Genomic DNA, 16,105 nt, shown 5'->3' with positions numbered 1-16,105 from the left:
GCTGGTAGACGTCCTACGATGCAGACAGAGTCTTGCTCAGGGAAGATTGGCCCGCTGGACATTCATGCAGATGAAAAGCCTGTGTATAATTATCTGAGCCTAGAGCCTGGCTGTGTTTTACATATATGCACAGTTTTAACATCCATTGCATTTCCAAGAGTGTAGTATACCAACCATACAAATGAAGAACGAATGCACTTCCAGATTTCGTAGGGTTTGAGGGGGAGGTGAGGCTTGATTCCAAGCTGGTAGTATTTGAGTCTGCAATGCCACATACCTGTTAACAGTCCGCATTTGTCAGTATCCCAATGGAGGTGATTTACACATGGACCTGCACATCTGATTATTTACCTTTCCTGTAGTCCTGCTCAAGTAAGAAACATGCTCTTTTGTTTCAAATTTACTTTTTCTTCCCATTACAGTTAAGTTAGCATACTGAATTAAAATATATTTATGCAGGGAAGTCCTATTTCTGAACTTTATTTCCAAGTAGTAATAAGATATTACAAAAAGAGACTGTTGAGAACACAATGATCCAACATATGGGCTATGTCCTAGAAATTCTACCTACTCTAAGTAGAAAGTAGCATCAAGGATCTAGACAACATCTAAATGGTATGGGATAACAATAACATCCTTCTCTCATTCTCCACTCTTCTTCCATCAACTTTGCTGGAAACCATTCTTGGCATATTTGTTTAGCCCAAACCAGCTTGAGTGCCATTTCTCCCAGGCAACTCTCCCCAACTGCTTGCTGTCACAATGATTTCTTGGGTGGCAATGGGGGACAGATTGAAAGAAGCCATGCAAAGCAGATGGAAGACACGTTTCCATGGAAATTAGGTACCCACTCGCCAGGACCCAGGCCATGATATCCCCCGTGTTCAATGACCCCACACTGCACCATCCCAACATCAGTAATAAAGCAAGTCATGCCACCTTTGCCTTTTAGCTGTACACTGTGCCTCTGTCCTTACCATGACAGACTTCATGCCATTTATTCACCTACTTCCAACTCTGGACTGTGAATTCCCGGAAGGTGTACAGTAAGCCCCTTGCATATTGTCTACCACAGTGCCTGACAGAGCAGGGACTAAATACAGGATTAGAGAATTAAAGTTTGGCTGTGGGTTCAGAATTCCAAACTAAGGGTCAGGTTTCCCTTATTACAAAAAGTTTTGTTTTGAGCCTTGCTCCAAACGTAAAATTTAGCACTAGCCTCAGGTCCTCTGGGTTCTTCATCAATATGTCAGTGTGGCACTTCTGAAGTTTAGAATGAATTCCCTGCTTTGGTTTTTAAGGACAACGCAGAAGTATCTCATGACCGGGGAACAACGGGGAGGTTAAGAGGAGGAAAGGAAATCATTCCTAGTCCTTATTCTAGAAATAAGGCGAATCACACACACACACACACACACACACACACACACACACACACACACCCCATGATGAGAAATTATGTGGAACCCAGCTGAAGGAAGTTCTCGGGATGGAGAAGCACAGCTACTAAACAGCAAGCCCACCCTTTGCAAGGAGCCCCCTCCATAAGCGGACCCCTGACTTCCTGCCCTGCTGATCTCCTGAGCAGCAGACCCATTTTTAAGGTCTGATTAGCTTGTATTGACAGTCCTCTGGGAAGCTGGAAGGGTGGGCAAGCTTTCTGATTCCTCTGAACCAGGGCAGGCTTCCTGAAAAACGACCATGTTCACCTCTCAGCTCAAGAGGCAGTAAAACAACTCTTCAAAGGCTGCCTACCCTATTTTCAAGTTGAAAAATTGACAAAGCCACACAATAGTGTCTGAATAGAATTATCCTCCTACCAATACAGTAAAATGTTAACATTTGCTCTCTGGACATTAACACTTGCTGTTTGTGGGGACCTCTATCTTGTATTTCTATATATACTGCTCCTTCATTTTTTTTAAACCGAGGATTTTTAAATTACCAAACAAAAATAATTAGGCTGGATTCTATGTAGACAAAAGCTAGTATATTCAAAGAATAAGACTGAATTTGCGTCAGAAGCTGTGTGTGTGTGTGTGTGTGTGTGCATAGCAACTTGGCACTCAACACAGCTGCAGCCATTCAGAGTTGTACAGCCAGCCCTTCACTCTTTTCATTCTATTTTAATTGTTATCTGAAAATTTTTCACAGCAAAGAAGTCGAGTTCTCATTTTAATATGATGTATTTTGGGTATGCAGAAACCCCATTCACTTGCTCAGACTCCAGATAAGTAACTAAAATACAGTGAAGACACAGGGAGGCTAATAAATATTTTGCCTGGGGGCAGTCTGGTATAATATTTTCCTGCAAACATAGGACTTTATTTTTCCCCTAACAGAGGGTCTTGACTCCAACGAAGAGACTCCGCCAAGGTTTATGGAGGTAATTAGATATCAACACTTCCATTTTACAACATGGTTTAGGGCTCTGGGTCCTTGAGAAGTGAGTGAGTGCTTCCCAGGACTGTGCACCCAGTATTCACACTGTCTCTCGGGCACCGCAGGCAGCAACACAAGTGTAATAAACAAATCAGCTTGGGGGAATTAGCATTTTGTAAAAATACCCCTTAACAGGTGCCCAGGATGACCAGAAAGCAGAAAAACAAGTGCCAATCAACCAGACAGGAATGGGCCTGATAACACATTTCAGGAAGTCCTTGTCTGTAAACTGAAATGGGTCTAATTCAGGAGACCAAGGCCCTTCCTTCCAATTCGTCTGTTCTGTGAAATTAAGATTCCGATCTCCAAGGTAGACTTGAATTATGCGGCAGTTAAAAAGAGAACAAAGACGTCACATGAAATACCATTTGAGATACAGATTTACAAAGGGAAGCATGCGGCTGACAATTCAACATAATCTCCCATTAAATACCAACTCATTTAAACATATCCCGTGGTGCCCTCCACATCTGGCGAACGATCGGGGCTGGCAGATTTATTTCCGGAGCTTGCTCTCCCGCGCTGGCCCCCACAGTAGCCTCCCTCACTCCCGAGCAGGGCCACTCCATTCCCCGCCCCACAAACCTGGTGTGATTTGCAAAGATAAGGATGTCCAGATTTTGTTACCACCTAATTACTAGATGTTTTGTGTCTTTTAACACGGGGGAGGATTATTACGGGCATTTTCCTTTCATTTCAGCCATCATAAATTTAAAATGGTAAAAGTAAATCTATCTGCAATGTGTCACTTATACCATAAGCCCCTGTGTTTGGGAGTGATAAAGGGTTCAGGCTAACCCTTGGCTGGTCTCTCTCTTCCAAGTCCCAGGGGTTACATTTTATGGAAGCATGATTAAAAAAATAAGCTTCATTCTGGGTCACTAAAACATTTCAGGACTTAAGATGGAGTAGAAGGGGAAAAAAATATACCCTTGCACAGTATTTTTTTCCAGCTACTTTGCAAAGACTGAAAGCTCCCAACCACACCAGGAAAATCTCCCTAACATGCATTAAATCTAGCCTCACCTGAGAAGTCCTTTGTCTTCTCCGACTACTTCTCTTTAGACAAATAGTTGTTTTAACCAAGTCCAGAAACAAATATACTGAAAATACAACGAAATTTTCAAATGCTTTTTTAGTCAATTGGATATTCTCTTAATGGTAATAGAAGAGAAGTGCCATCTGATGTTTTAATTGAAATTTTAACCAAAAGAGGCATGGCCAGATTTCTAATATGTTCTAACTACAGTACTTTCCCTTTCTACAATTACACAGCTAATGTCTGCATTGAATTCCCTAATTTCTCATTATAAAACAATTGGATTTCATCTCGCAGTCTTTAATTGCATTGTTTCTCCTGCTAGAATAACTGCACATTCCTCTTGGTGAGGTGTTGAAGTTGTTGAATGACAAATCGATAAAGGTCAGGCATTCAGATTTAATCAATTATTATTCCATCTCAAAGCAAAATCAATGAGGGGCTTGAAGTATAGTTGTAAAAACAATCTACATTGCTGTAGGCAAAACCCCCAAATAATCCTCCACAATCTCAAAAAAAGAGAAAGACCTTGAAAACTTAAGGAAGCCAGGTTGAGTGCACCCACACTTTCCGGCGGAGCATCACTGAAAAGCATTTTGGGGAAAGGGAGCCTCGGGGAGAGACTGGCTGGCACAAGGGAGGGGCCATGTGAACAAAACGTCAGATTCTAACCTACCTGTGGGACTCAGAAGAGACCACAACTACTCGGGCAGGAGCTGAGCGGCACAGGACATCCTGAAGGAGCTGGACAAGGTAGAAGTGCCCCAGGTGATTCACCTGGAAGGTGGTCTCCAGGCCATCTTTGGTGAGGCTCCAGGGTAGAGCAAAAGCCGCTGCATTGCACACAAGCACGTGAAGAGATCTGAAAAATATAACATCCAACACTGCTCAGACATAAACACTCTAAGACCAAGGATAACCCAGGCTCTGGCAAGAATAACCAACTCTTTCCTGTTTTCAAGATTCATCCGTTGGAAATGGGATGTCATATCATGAGCCATGCTGCTGAGGAAGGGCTTAGACTGTGAACCAGCTGCAGGGCACCAGGAGTTCCCCAGGATAGAGGACTTCAGTGCTCAAACCAGGACCATACTGGACAAACTGGTCACCCAGGATGGAACCCAGATTGTAAAACCTAATTTTATCTGTGCATCTTAGTTTACCCAATTCTTAGCTTCTTCACCTAAAAAATCAAAATAGCCCTTAAAGTAGATGTAAAAAATAAAAGAGAAAATAGGTTATGTAAAGACCAACATAGGAACCAGCATTTAATAGGTTCTAAGTAAACATATCAAGGGGGAAATGCTCTGTTTAAAGAGACAGGCACACATTGTTTGAATATATTCCTTCCAGAGGCGAAATTACATCTACAGCTTAGAAACAAGAGAGCCCAGGGATGGGTTAAGTGGAGGTCCTTTATAACATTTTCTTCTATTTTGTATATATTTAATTTGTTTCATAATAAAATTTTAAAAAGTACAAGTAAGCCTTTCATGTGAATCAAAATCCTAAATCCTCGGGAAGTCATCCTAAGGTGCTAGTAGGAATTGTAAAACAGCACATATCAAAGGCTATCCGCAGTGTTTGTGATTACATTATAAAAGCAAAACATTACAAAATAAATGAAATCTAAAATTGGGAAATCACTAAATGAATCTGAATATATGCATATGATAGAATACTATACAGCCATTATAATGTAACATCTTCCGACCCTGTAAACATGCATGTTATAGAACAAAATATATAATATTGTATGATCACACAAACATACACAAAATATTAAGAAAGGGTACGCAAAAATGTCAATAGTAGTTGTCTCTAGAGGTGGGCTGAACTCCAAAATGTCTTCAATTATCTTCTGAGTATTAATTTTGATGAAATGCAAGTTGTATGTATTTTTTTCTGTCGTCACTTGTGCTTTGGGGATCCTATCTAAGAAACCACTGCCTAACCCAACATCGCAAGGATACACTTCTATCTTTTCTTCTAAGAATTTTAGTTTTAGCTCCTACACTGAGATCTATGATCCCTTGTAAGCTAAGGCGGAAGTAAGGTAAATGCAAGACAGCTAATTTCATTCTTTGGTCTGCAAGTATTCTGATTATTGTAGCTTTGTTTGTTAAAAAGACTACTGCGCCCCATTGAATGGTCTTTGCACCCTTGATGAAAATCAGTTGACCAACTGAAAGAGTTTATTTTAGGACTCTCAATTCTATTCCATTATTATGGTAATACTATAGTCTTTATTACTAAAGCTTTGTAGTAAATTTTTAAATTGCGAAGTGAGAATAATTCAATGTTCTTTCTCAAGCTTGGATTGGCTAGTCAGGAGCCTTGCATGCACATATAAAGTTTAGAGTCAGCTTTCAATCTCTGCCCAAAAAGCCAACAGCAATTTTCATAAATTTTACAATAAAACTGCAGATCAGGGGCGCGTGGGTGGCTCAGTCCATTAAGCCTCTGCCTTCAGCTGAGGTCCTGATCTCAGGGTCCTGGGATCAAGCCCTGGGTCAGGCTCCCAGCTCAGTGGGGAGTGTGCTTCTCTCTCTCCCTCTGCCCCCCCCCCATTGTGCTTCCTCTCTCTCTTTCTCTCTGCTTCAAACAAATAAATCTTTTAAAAAATTGCAGATTAATTTTGAGAATATTTTCTTCTTAACAATATTAAGTCTCTTGATCCATGAACATGGGATGTCTTTATATCCATTTAGGTCTTCTTTAATTTCCTTCTACAGTATTATATAGCTTTCAAAATACAAATTTATCACATCTTTCATTAAATGTATTTGTAAGTATTTTATTCTTTCTGATGCTATGGCAAATCGAACTGATTTCTTAATTTGATTTGGGAATTGTTCATTAATAGTGTATAGAAACACAATTGGTTTTTGCATATTGACTTTTTATCCCCCAATCTTGCTGAAATTATTTATTAGATTTAATTGTTTAAGTGGGTTTCTTAAGTATTTTCTACACATAAAGTCATTTCGTCTGCAAATAAAGATAGTTCTACTTTTTCCTTTCTGATGAGGGAACAGAAGGCAAGCTGAGAACAAAGCAGAAACTGCAACCCCCACCACCACCATGGTATGTATGTGACATTCCTCAGGCACTCCTGGCTGCCCTAAAGGACAAAGAAATAGTTAACCCATAGATACCACAATCCTGAAAGACTTAAGTCTCCCTCAGTTTGCAAATGTCTTAGCAGTTTACAAGAACAAAGCATTTCTATCACCAACCTAGTTTCTAGAAGGGAATGTAAATACAATTAAATGTCTTATAGCCTGCAGACCATACATAGATACTTCTAGGAATCCAGGAAGTTTCCAACTATCTTCATGTTAATGCCTTACTACAGGGGTAAACAGTCTTAACTGGACAATGGCAAAGCCTCCGGTATCCTGTAAGTCTTCTTTAAGATATGAAAGTCCTTTCTCAACCTCCCTTTTTCCTTACCTTCCCCCAACCCCATAGTATATAATCAGCCACCCCTCACAACCCGGGGCAGCAGCTCTTTCTGCCCACGGGACCTGTCCCCGTGCTTTAATAAACCACCAATTTTGCACCAAAGATGCCTCAAGAATTCTTTCTTGGTCCTGGGCTCCGGACTCCACCCCATCGAACCTCACCTATATTCTATGACCTCATCACTTTCCAATCAGAATGTCTCCTTCCCACCCCCAACTGCTCTGGCTAGAATTTCCAGCACAATATTGAAGGAAAGTGGTGAGATTTAATATCCTTGTTTTGTTTCCTGATCTTAAAGGGAAAGCATTCAATCTTTTAGCATTAAGTAGAAGGTTAGGTGTAGGGTATTTTGTAGATGATCTTTATCAGGTCCAGGAAATGCCCTTGTAATCCAAGTCTGTTGAGTGTTTTTATCATGAAAGGGTGTTGGATTTTTTCAAATACTCTTTTTGTGTCCAAGGACATATCCTTTATTTTACTGATATATTACAGTGACTTTCAGATGTTAAACCAACCTGGAGTTCCTTGGATATATCACACCTTGCCGTGGTGCATAATCCTTTCTATATATTGCTGCTTTGGGTTTGCTAATACGTTGTTGAAGATGTATACACCTATATTCATAAGTAATACTGGCCTGTAATTTTCTTGTGAGGTTTTTATCCGGTTTTCAAATCAGTAATAATGGCTTTATACAGTGAGTTGAGAAGTTTTCCTTCCTATTCATTTTTTCTTAGAGTTTGCTAAGAATTGGTATTAGTTCATTAATTATTCATAATATTAATGATATTATTAATGATCTCAATGCTACTAATTTCATTAAGAATTCATAATAAATGCTTGGTAGAAAGCATGAATTTATCACTAGAGAAAAAAGAATTAACTCACTGTTTTTAAAAAAGTATTTATGTAAATCTCATTGCCACTAGGCAATCTAAGTCTCATTGAGAAACTCTTATTTGTTCTGTTGCCTAATATAGCTCCATTCCACCACCTATCGAAGACCTTAAAGCGGTGATGTGGCTGAGGTCAGCTGTGTTTGCTTAGGATCACCTATTTTCTACTTACTACTCCCCCAGTTGTCAATGCACAGCCCCCCCACACACACACACACAAATCCAGTTATTCTCTGAAGAGGTGGACAAAAAATGCTTTGATGCATCTGGTCTACCTACAATATTCATCAGAACCTATTTCAAATCAAAACAGAATCTACTCGTTTATAACCAAAATAACCCATATTTTGTAGAAAGGCAAAACCACTGGAAAAAAACCTTGACAGAAAAAGAGGAAAAGGGCCAAGTGAATATATGACTTATATGTGAGCTCCCTTCAGTTTTCATCTCAAATATTTGGTTCGCTTTTTCAGAGTTGTTGATACTTTTTTTTTTCCCTTTGAGTGATAAATGGGGATTATCCATTTATTAATAGCTTTGTGTACATAAGAACCTTAGGTGATATGTATTATTATCAACATTTTACAAACAGGAAAACAAGCGTTTAGCAACAAACATCCTATGGTCCGAGTAAGAATCCGAAACAGCTAAAATAAATAAAGAAGCAAATAAATAAGAACAAAACAAAATGAAATAAAAAGATCAGGTGAGTTCAAAGCTACTGCACAATACCTTCTTCCTTAGATAGGCTCCCTTAAATGGATACAGCCAAGTGCTGAGAGAAATTCTAGCTCAGTCATGTTCATGTTATTATACTTACCTGACTTGTGGCCAGTTAGTTAACGTCTGTAAACCTGTTTCCTCTCCCTGTAAATTTAGAACAGCAGCATACACCCCTCCCAAGGTTGTGATGAGTAAAATCCCAGTATTCTGCAAGGTACATGCCAGGCTAAATCATTGTTACTTCCTTTGTCTCTATACCCTTCCCTTCTATCCACAGGAGAAAATACAAAGTTGATTTTTGCAGTGTTTCTGTGTCTATAAGATATGTCTGGGCATTCGGAATTTTGACATCACACCTCTTAATAACAACATGGCCTCCTCTAGTTACCTTTATCCTTGCCTGCACATTTTCTCAAGGAAATGCAAAACACATCAAGAAACGTTCTCTACCAAAGACCTCAGCCTGGGGGCATGAATCTACAGAGGACGTGGGAAATCCTCTCCTCTTTCACCAAATTTTAATACCCTTCATTAATGTTAATTGCACAACACCAGAGGCAAAATATGTACCCTGTACCTAAAACTTGTCACCTCCATTAATTAAAAACAGGCTTATGGAATACGAAACTATAAAGTGTTAGACTTTTTTTTTTAATTGTAAAGACACTTAATTGGCTTGTACAAAAGGAAAAGAATTTCTTTTGCCTCACTTTAATGAGGTTTTTATTATTCAAATGGCACATTTTGCTCAGTTTGACTAAAAGCCATTGCAATTCAAAAGGCTCTGAGATGATGAATATTTACAGAATATCAAAAGGAAAGTTCAAACTATAAAGACAGAACAGAAACAAAAATAGTATCATTCCAATTCCAAAGCTGATGCCGTTAGTCAGCAATCTCTGGGCCTGACTTTTTTGTCATCTTTGGTGGATTCTTGTCTGTGAGGGGTGAGTGAGGACAGGAGAGGTTTTCAATGTACAGAAGATCCCAATGAAAGGGGGTGCGCTGCTTCTCTGTGGTTCTAATCTACCAAGAGCGATAGGGGATCCTGGCTTTCTCTGGGCCTCCTGGGGATGATGCTTGGGAAGCAGCACTCCTTTCTACCCCAGAGTAAAGAGAGTGGCGATCTGTTAATTATCAGGGGTAGTGCTCCTTCTCACCCACGGAAGCAAGGATGGGCCAAGCTTCCGAGCCACAGTAGCCGTAAGAGATACTTCATACTGAAAGAGCACCAGATGGTAATAATAAACGGAAGGGGATCCTAGTGCAAAGGCTCGAACTAACTGGCTTTCAGAGAGCTGATCTCTAACTTTTCCTCTCACTCCAGGTTTTTTTTTTTCTTTTAAATTTAGATATAACTGACATATCACATTGTACTGGTTTCAGGTGTACAACTCTTCAAACATCCCACCCACTGACTATAGTCTCTCTCATTCTCTCATTCTGGCCTTTCCAATAGCTCCTGCTCCACTAGTTCATTCCTTCTACCTTCAGGCTAATCAGATTTTTTTTGAACATCCATGAAGGGAAAAAATGGGGAAAGAAAGAAAGTGGAGAAAAGAAACTGAAAAGGAGGAGGACAGACAGTAGAGAGAAGGCCAAAAAGAGAAAAATATCTACTTGACATTGGGGCTCTTTCAAATGGCATTAGTCTCTCTCTTCCCATTTGTGGACTACAGTTTTGAAATATTTGTCTGCATTCATAAACTCTTTTCCTTGCCCCAAACCAACTTCTTATCACCAAGCTGACCGAATTCTTTCCCATCACCATCCAGAATCTCTCAAAGCTGCCTGCAGAGCAATGGCTTCCCAATCAGAAACCCAACAACCTCCCCTCTGTTGAAACCAGAATTCTCTGTCACAATTGACTTCCTCCTAATGTTGCTACTGCCCCATCTTCTGTCTCTTCCAGCCCTTCCTCTCCCAGTCAGGGACTCCAAATAACACATCTATAAAGATGAACTTCACACCCACAGCTCCAGCCCCCAGATTCCTCCCAGGTTCCAGAATCTCATTCGTACCCACCCCAAATCTAAACTCTTCATCTTCTTCAAGTCTCTCCCTCTCCCGATATCCTTATTTCTAGTGAGTGATGATACTCTCTAACTGGTCCCCTGATTAGTAACACTTAGGAAACATTTGCTACTCCATCTTCTCTTTTAGTCTCTATGACTAGCCAACAGCAACATTTCTAGAGATTATTTTTTCCAGTCCCCTACATTTTGAATGAAATGAGCATTAAGATGTTCTGTCTGGATCTCAGTTATGTGTCCAGTGTACCCCTTCATAACTACTGAGAGCAGACTTCTCCAGAAAATTGTCTGTGACTGTTGGGCACCACCACATTTGGAAAGTCATGCCCCAGACCCAGTTGCTCCACTAACAAGGACAACTCTGGCATGAGTCCTTCTCCAGGAACCTGTAGGATCAGACTGAAGCTAGTATCCAGTTGAACACAATCTGTTTTCCTCCCTACCTTTTTCTGAGAATACTCCCCCAATAAATCATCAATAAATACATCTCTGTCCCAGGCTTGATTTCTAGGGAACTTGAGCTAAGACAACCACAGCACTCCATATTCTGTTGCCTTTATCTCTGGCCACTGAAACAGCCCAGACCTGGGCTTGCTACCTCTACTTTCCCCCTTATTTGACCTATCATGAATACTGGGGGTCCGGTTACACTCACTCTGAGAGTCTAACAGAAAAACTGATGGATATATTTAAAAACTGATAAAACTAGATTACAAATAACCAGTACAAGATTTACCATCTAAAAATCCTCTAGTAGCAATAATTAAAATAAGATATTTCCTACCAATGAAATTAGCAGATTTATTTATACTATTATTATACTGTTGTTATGTTATATAAAGCTGATAGGAATATATATTCCTACACACTGGATACTTGTTGTTTGAAGCCAGTACACTTACGGTAATTTATTACAACAGTAATAGAAAACTAACAGAGTCAGGTAATAAACGTTTGCTCTTTTAAGTCACTAAGTTTGGGGAGTAATTTAACAGCAACAAACAACTAATATATGCATCATGCTATGTGAGAGAAACTCAAAAATCTACATATGGAATATGTGCATTATATAATATTCTGGAGAAGGCAAAACTCTAGAGACAGAAAAAAAAAAATCAATGGTTGGCAGGAGCTGGGTGTAGAGGTGGGAACGACTACAAAGAGGCACACAGGAAATCTGGGGGGTAAGGGAACTGTTCTATATCTTAACTGTGGTGACTCCATGGCTGTGTGCTCGTCAGAACTTACCGAATTCTATTATTAAAGGGTGAATTTTACTATATGGAAAATGCAACTTAAAAAAATGTAGAAACACAAGAGTGCTTTGTGTGCTTCTACTGGCCCGAATCGCATCCCCAGGATGAGGGACTCGGGTATTTGTGAGCTGACCCCACCTAGTGGGACCACAGCAGCTGAGCCTACGCACCTCCACGACTCTGGACCAACTTGCAGAGCACCTTGCACCTGACAGGTGATGAATACAAAACTGTTACATCTGACTGAAGTCAAGTAAAATATGCGTGGACTATTTACAGTAAGTACACCTTGCCCTTGGTAGCAGGACACAACGAAGAAAGATGTTAAAATCTACGTGTAGAGAAAACAGGTCAACGTTCACAGTGTAGAGACAAGAGAATACTTGGCCCGTGTCTACAGCACCCATGCTGACTGTCCCCTCCTCTTTTCAAGAGTCAGCTAAAACCCCGAACCCCCTGTGGAACCTTCCTAGACCAGCCCAACCATAAGAACGGCTCCTCCTCTCAATGTGTAATTCCTCAGGCAACTCCTGAACCTTGTTGCGGCGAGAACTCCCTGGAAGTTCTGACCAATCACAAAAACCCTTTCCTATGAAATGTTATGTTCTACGTATAAGCATTGTAACAGCAAAGGTGCAGTTCCACAGTGCTGTCATCCTCTAAAATGGGGTAGAACACTTTAGTCAGAGAGAATGCTCAATTAAGTGCCTATTTGAACACAGGGGTCTAGTAAACACGAGCTGAGAGAGAGGCCTAGACTTGTTCCTTGCTTGGGACAGTTATATGATGTCAATCTGAGGAAACACTGTTGGTATTTCTTGGAATGTCGATATTCTATTTTAATAATCATGGCAATCCATAAGGTAGATGGCATCATTACCATTTTACAGAGGAAAACACTAAGGTTCAAAATGTTTCTTGCCGAGTAGCTGAAGAAGCCAGAATTGAAATCTAGGACTATCTGCCACTAAAATGTTTTCTTAGCCAGGAAAACACACAGGCTTTACAACCAGGGAATAGGAAGGCTTGCTGTGTGGAGCCAGGGGCTTGAACATAGAGAGTGGGCTATCTGAATGGTACCCCCACACTTGTTCAGTGCACACCCTGAACATCTACCAGCAGCAGTGCTCTGATAATGACGTTAAGAAATTAAACTCGAATAAAACGCCAGAACTTCAGCCTATCTCCAACCTGGCTCTCACCCATGGTGACAGTATGTGTGGAGATTTCTGGACAGCAGAGAAATTAGTGATGTTGGTATCACACGACTTTCTGATCCTTGCTGACACATGGACACACAGTGCTTTCTTGTCTCGCTCTACTTGTCCACTTAGATGGACCTTAAGGGGGTCCCTCACTCTGTCCCAGCTGCGCCTTCGACACATCACAACCCACCCCGTCCCCCAAGGACTAATCAGGAGACCCTTCTTGCTTGAAGAATCCTTGTTCCTCACCTGGAAGATGGGCACTATCTCCCTCTTCTGAAGTTCCTAGACTCTCTCCCTAGACCTTTTACAAGGTTGACAATGGTGCGATTGACAGAAAGACAAATATAACCAAAGGACACAAGGTCCTTTGACCTATGACCACTAGACAAATGCATGGCACAGGAGATCCAGCTGTTTCCCAAGTTCCCTGACCTACAAGTCCCTGCCAAGACAGCAAGCTCCTACTGACACCGAATCCTTGAGGGCCAGGATCCTATCTGTTTCCTCCACAAACATCCATTGCCATTCTCAATCCTGCCAACTATCCTGAATGCTCATCAGTAACTGGCAACGACCCAACCCTAGCACATCATGAGAGTTTATTGTAAACAGAACATCAGCTTCTGAGCTCTACCATCTCCCAGGAGGCTGGGGCTTCAATTCTGCCAGGGGTATGCCCATTCTTACACTGCTTAACTCTTTGTGACACAATCCGTCTGTTATCTTTGCCAGGAGACTACAATCAATGTCCCTAGGAAAGAAGTGTTTGTTTGCACAGCCTTTGTGTGCCCCCGGTAAGAAGTAAGCCTTTTGTACATCAGGAATGAATGAATGAATGAATGAATGAATGAATGAATGAATGAATGAAATCAGTGCTATTTTCCCAGTGACATGCGGTTTACAAATCACATTCCATAGCCATGTTTTACAATTTATTATTACCTAAACTATGGCAAAAGAAACAGGGGAAAAGCGGATTCGGTTCTAGCCGATCCAGGAAGACAGAGTTATTCATGCTTTGAGGACAAGACCAGTCCCTTATGATCCAAGCAACCAAAGAATCATACATACCGTCAGACCTGAGGACTAAGAAGGTGCTTCCAAAGAATCTATGATGAGCAGTAGCAACCATCATGGGGTTGAATTACAGTGAGCATTTGTAAACTGAATCACAACATGCTCCAGAAACTGAGACAGACCTTCTCGGGCTAAATAAACACCCTGCGGAACATTAACACAATTGTGACTTTTGGGGATTCCATCTCAGACACAGCAAAAGAATGAGCTAAGTGTAATGTTATGTAAAGGGAAATACTTTTCAATTCCTCCTTGAAACAGAATGTCACACCATCTGGGGCATTTCTCATGCGAGCTGTGGGAATTCATACTATATGGAAATACTCTGAAATTCAATAGAAAGGGCCTAAGGACCCCAAGTCCCCAAAACAACTGTTTCTTAGACTTAGTAAGTGTTAGGTTTTCTTTTTCTTCCAGAAAAGGGGGAGGAAAAAATTTCTGTAGAATTTCAAGGTGGATCTCTGCTCAGATCTCTAAGGCTGGCTTATTGTGAATTCACGGATGGCAGCATAAACTGGAACACAGCCTTTCTCTCGTACAGCTATCTCCAGCCCAGGGAAGGTTCTAGACTCTCCAGCAGTCCACCAAGACCTCAAATGCCCAATATGCAGTGTTCATGCCAACAGTACAAGTCAAGGTGACTTTAGGTGGTATATGGACAAACTTTTTTAAAAAAATGCTTATTTACAGTAACATACTGGAACGACTATATAATCAGCCACTCAAACTCAAAATGACAACAACGAATAAAGGGAATGACAGTACCCACCTTGTTTGCTAGTCATAAAAATTAGAGAAAAATGTAAAATGCTTAACATCAGCTGAGAGATGGTACCTAAAACAGGCTGTTTTTTCTTGGCTGCTTGTTTCCTAGACCTCGACTATACTTTAGGGACATGCTATCTATCAATAATTCAGAGATATAAAATATGTATATAATTGTCTCCCATATTTATAAAATACCTATACGTGGTTCCCCATGTTCTTACCCAATATCTCTGGAAGCCTCAATAAATATGCAAGGAAATCAAGCAAATAAAACAAGACAAACAGGAACACAAAAAATCAACATCAGCTTAGGTGGTCAGTGACTGTCTAGCTGTGCGTCTAAAATCTGAAGGATCCACATGTTTTAAGAATTTAAGGGCACCATCAAGTATTAACGTAATAATTAACGTTATTATTCTGCTGTTAAGATAACCTTGCTATGCTTTTCTTTTTTTTTCTAAGTTGGAATAAAGAAAATAATCCAAACCAATCAGCAGGAATAGAGCGGAGCACTGGCTGTATCCCAGGAGACCACCAGGAATTTTTCATTTCATGCACCATTTACAACTTCTTATAGTGAATTCCAGAACATCAGTACATACACTTAACAGAAAATAGAAACTCTTGTTTTTGTTATTTCCTTAAATTTTGGCCTCATGTCCATTACCTTGATTATATTTTCCTATCCTATCATATACAAGCCCAGCATCAAAATCTCAACCTCACTGATTCTAAATGGGGCAAGATGTACAACAGGAAAATACCTACATCTTCTGCAAAAGGGGCTTTCTAGGAAAAATGCGTCAATTTGGTAATTATGCCACCAACAGCACTTAATCCAAATGACATGATATCTCAAATGCAGGTCTGACCCGTCGGTGTTAAAGGTCCACTTGTTTCCAAGTTTCGCTCCTGCCCTTTGCATTCAGTACTTTATTGCGCTGTGTTCTGGGTCCCTGGGAATACTTAATAAATTGGACAATCAATGATAAGCACAATAAGGATGGAAGAGTGGGAACAGTAAGGATAAATTCAACCATGCTCATAAACCAGTAACTTCACTTGAACGTAGCTCCCACAGATTGAGAAAATGCAAATGAACCAGAGTCTCTCTTGGCAAATTCCCATTTGCTCATCTGACAAATGAATGACGGTCATGTCCTACAGAAATTCACTAGTGATACGAAAGAAGTCT

The 16,105-nt window shown here is 40.4% G+C and overlaps 1 protein-coding gene across 4 annotated transcripts in view; it reads right to left on the bottom strand.

Moving 5' to 3' along the window:
* WWOX (WW domain containing oxidoreductase) overlaps nucleotides 1-16,105 on the bottom strand; it is a 957,318-nt gene that overhangs the window by 647,877 nt on the left and 293,336 nt on the right. For all 4 annotated transcript variants that reach the window (XM_087870631.1, XM_045796221.2, XM_045796219.2 and 1 more), the window contains one exon: nucleotides 4,158-4,343. In XM_087870631.1, coding sequence (XP_087726757.1) covers nucleotides 4,158-4,343 — 186 coding nt within the window. The remainder of the gene's footprint in view (nucleotides 1-4,157; nucleotides 4,344-16,105) is intronic.

Source organism: Ursus americanus, chromosome 21 (genome assembly GCF_024610735.1).
Source record: "Ursus americanus isolate L20-20 chromosome 21, mUrsAme1.1.p, whole genome shotgun sequence".
Classification (NCBI taxonomy): domain Eukaryota; kingdom Metazoa; phylum Chordata; class Mammalia; order Carnivora; family Ursidae; genus Ursus; species Ursus americanus.
Note: the sequence above shows the minus strand (reverse complement) of the source record. Positions and strands in the feature narration are given on the sequence as shown.